General features: G+C 40.7%; 1 protein-coding gene across 1 annotated transcript; it reads left to right on the forward strand.

Annotated features, from left to right (window-relative positions):
• Window positions 1-1349: 1349 nt before the first annotated feature.
• On the forward strand, window positions 1350-2660 carry LOC139901767 (uncharacterized). Its single transcript, XM_071884445.1, has one exon. It carries the CDS (start codon window positions 1350-1352, stop codon window positions 2658-2660), a length of 1311 nt encoding a protein of 436 aa, XP_071740546.1.
• The last annotated feature ends 843 nt before the right edge of the window (window positions 2661-3503 follow it).

Raw genomic sequence — 3503 nt, forward strand, 5'->3', positions numbered from 1 at the left:
ACAATTTGCTTCACATGCTATATTAATCGAGTCGTATTGAGCCATAGGACTAATTGAACATCTTTGACCCTTCGTGACTATCGTTATTGATACAACCTAATTGTTTAGGTCGAGACTAGCATTGTTCTTTGCACGTTTACTTGTTGAAGTACTATTTCACTCTTGCAATCAAAGGTGAGATCATAGTCCCACTTTTACTCTTTTTGAACTTATATTTGGGATGAGAAAACATAAACGATTCTTTTGAACTAAGTGAACACAAGAACGGGAAAACAAACATTCTACATACGAGTTTAGAACAAAAATCCTCAATTCGATTATCATTAGTTACACTTGCCGGGTGTAAGCGAGAACTTATGTTATATGGCCATATGGGTTGACAACCCTCATCTTTGACGGTTCGCTACCGTCTACGGATGAAATATATTTTCGAGAATCAGTGTTTGTTCTAGCACTATGGATGGGGTATACAATGGATGGAATATTAAGCTTTGATAATTGGGTGCTCGTGAATATTAACTTTTAGAATGTATTACTATTATTTCAACTTTGCAAACCTTGTGGTTCGACTTACTTACTTTTACTCACTTACTTACTTAAACCTATGATTTCACCAACGTTTTCGTTGACAGATTTCTATGTTTTTCTCAGGTCTTGCACGATATGTGATACATGCTTCCGCTCATTATTTGATACTTGCATTGGATGTCGAGTATACATGCATTTCATGGAGCGTCTTATGACTTTACTTTAAACCGTGTCGCCTAGATTTCATTTGTACTTATAACCTTGTAACTTAACTTTTGGTGGAACAATTCTTTTAAACTTTGGAAACAATCTTTATATTGAAATGAAGGCGACATATTTTGGTCAAACGTTGTCATAAAGACTTATGACCAGGTAATGGGACCCATGTAGACGACGCCGTCACTTGACGATTTGTCGGGGTTGCTACATTAGTGAAGACGGTTAGGATTAGAGCGGGTAGTTGGAATGTGGGTACTTTGACCGGCAAACGTTATGAACTAGTGGAAACTTTACGTAAACGTAAAGTGGACATCTTGTGTGTTCAAGAGACTAGATGGAAGGGTCGTGAGGCGGTTAAGATCAAGGACTACAAGCTGTGGTTCTCGTGATCGAGAGTAGCTAGAAACGGCGTTGGGATTATTATTGGCCAACCCCATAACGAGAATGTCGTGGATGTGAGCAGACGGTGCGATAGGATTATGTCAGTTAGGTTGGTAATCTAGGAGGTGACCTACAGGGTCATTAGCGCTTACGCACCTCATGCGGGCCTTGGCGCAGCTGAAAAGAGACACTTCTGGGATTCGTTAGACGAGGTTGTGAGGATGTGCCCTCCGGACCATCGATTACTTATTGGTGGGGACCTAAATGGTCATATAGGAACGAATATCGAGGGATATCCGGGGGCCCATGGGGGCTTTGGGTACGAAGTAAGAAATGAGGAAGGGCTCTCTATTCTCGATTTTGCTGTTGCTCACGATTTGGTTGTTGCGAATTCGTTCTTCAAGAAGACGAACGCTCAGTTAGCAACCTTTCATAGCGGGGGTAATAGTACCCAGATTGACTATTTGTTACTTCGCAGAGGGGATCTTAGGACATGTGGGGACTGTAAGGCCCTGACTGACTTGACATGCTCCTCCCAACACAGATTGTTGGTCATGGATTTGGTTCTCAGGAGACGGGTCAATAGGAGTGTAAGACCCGTCCAACCTACAATCCTATGGAAGAAGTTGAACGGTGAGAAGGCAGAGACTTTTAAGACCGTAGTTGTAGAAAGAGTTGAGGCAGAAGTGGAAATGGTATCTCATGATGATGCGGACCAGATGTGGAATTGTCTGGCGTCCACCATTAGAGAGGCGGCCAAGAAAGCCTTGGGTGTGGCAGTAGGAACTTCGAGAGGACATAGTTCGGATAGAGAATCATGGTGGTTTAGTGACGAAGTTCAAAGCAAAGTCGCGCTTAAGCAACTAAGGTTTAGGGAGCTCATCACTTGTCGGGATTGGACCCCGACGGGTAGATCTAGGGTTGAAGAGAGATATAAAGAAGCCAAAAGAGAAGCTAAGAAGGTTGTAGCACGAGCAAAAGATAAGGCATATGAAGATTTGCATAGGAAACTAGACTCCAAAGAAGGAGTTAATGATATCTACAGGATAGCCAAAGCTAGGGAGCGAAGGCGTAGGGACCTAGATAACATCAAGTTTATCAAAAATGAAGATGGTCAAACCTTAGTAAAGGAAGACGAAATTCGGAAAAGATGGGAAGGGTACTTCTCATCCCTTTTCGCCGGAGGAAGACCTGAATGTCTCGAAGATCCGCAAGATTATGAGATAGAACAATCCCAGAACAACATAGATTGTGGGGGGATCAACCAAGAGGAAGTAAGATCGACACTACAAAAAATGGGGAGAAATAAAGCTGCGAGACCGGACCAGATCCCCATTGAGGCGGGGCGGTGCCTTGGCGACAATGGTGTTAGGTGGTTGACTTTCCTTTTCAATAAAACGTATCGAAGCTCCAAAATGCCTATGGAATGGAGAGTGAGCGAGACTATTCCCATTTATAAGAACAAGGGGGATGCTCAAACCTGCGGTAACTATAGAGGCATAAAATTACTTAGCCACACAATGAAGCTCTAATGACCCGTCCTAATCCATCCGGACGAATACATTACAATTGATTACATCGCGAGGTACTTGACCTCTATATGATACATTTTACAAATATTGCATTCGTTTTTGAAAAGACAATTTTCATTACATCAAAAGTTGACGGCATGCATACCATTTCATAAAATATCCAACTATAATTGACTTAATAATAATCTTGATGAACTCAACGAATCGAATGCAACGTCTTTTGAAATATGTCATGAATAACTCCAAGTAATATCTCTAGAATGAGCTAATGCACAGCGGAAGATTTCTTTCATACCTGAGAATAAACATGCTTTAAAGTGTCAACCAAACAGGTTGGTGAGTTCATTAGTTTATCATAACAATCATTTCCATTAATTTAATAGACCACAAGATTTTTATTTCATTTATCATAAACATCATCTCATAACAGGCATTTCGCAAACTGCATAGAGATAAAAATCATTCATACGGTGAACGCTTGATAACCGAACTAACAGGATGCATATAGAATATCCCCATCATTCCGGGACTCTCATCGGACATGATAATCGAAGTACTAAAGCATTCGTAACCCGAATGGGACGTGTCAAGGTCCATAGATCTATCTTTAGGATTCGCGTCAATTAGGGGTCATTTCCCTAATTCTTAGGCTACCAAGCTAAAAAGGGGCATATTCGATTCGATAATCCAACCATAGAATGTAGTTTCGATTACTTGTGTCTATTTCGTAAAACATTTATAAAAGCAGCGCATGTATTCTCAGTCCCAAAAATATATATTGTAAAAGCATTTAAAAAGGGAGAAAATGAAACTCACCTAATGTATTTTGTAGTAAAAATACAT

Source organism: Rutidosis leptorrhynchoides, chromosome 3 (genome assembly GCF_046630445.1).
Source record: "Rutidosis leptorrhynchoides isolate AG116_Rl617_1_P2 chromosome 3, CSIRO_AGI_Rlap_v1, whole genome shotgun sequence".
Classification (NCBI taxonomy): domain Eukaryota; kingdom Viridiplantae; phylum Streptophyta; class Magnoliopsida; order Asterales; family Asteraceae; genus Rutidosis; species Rutidosis leptorrhynchoides.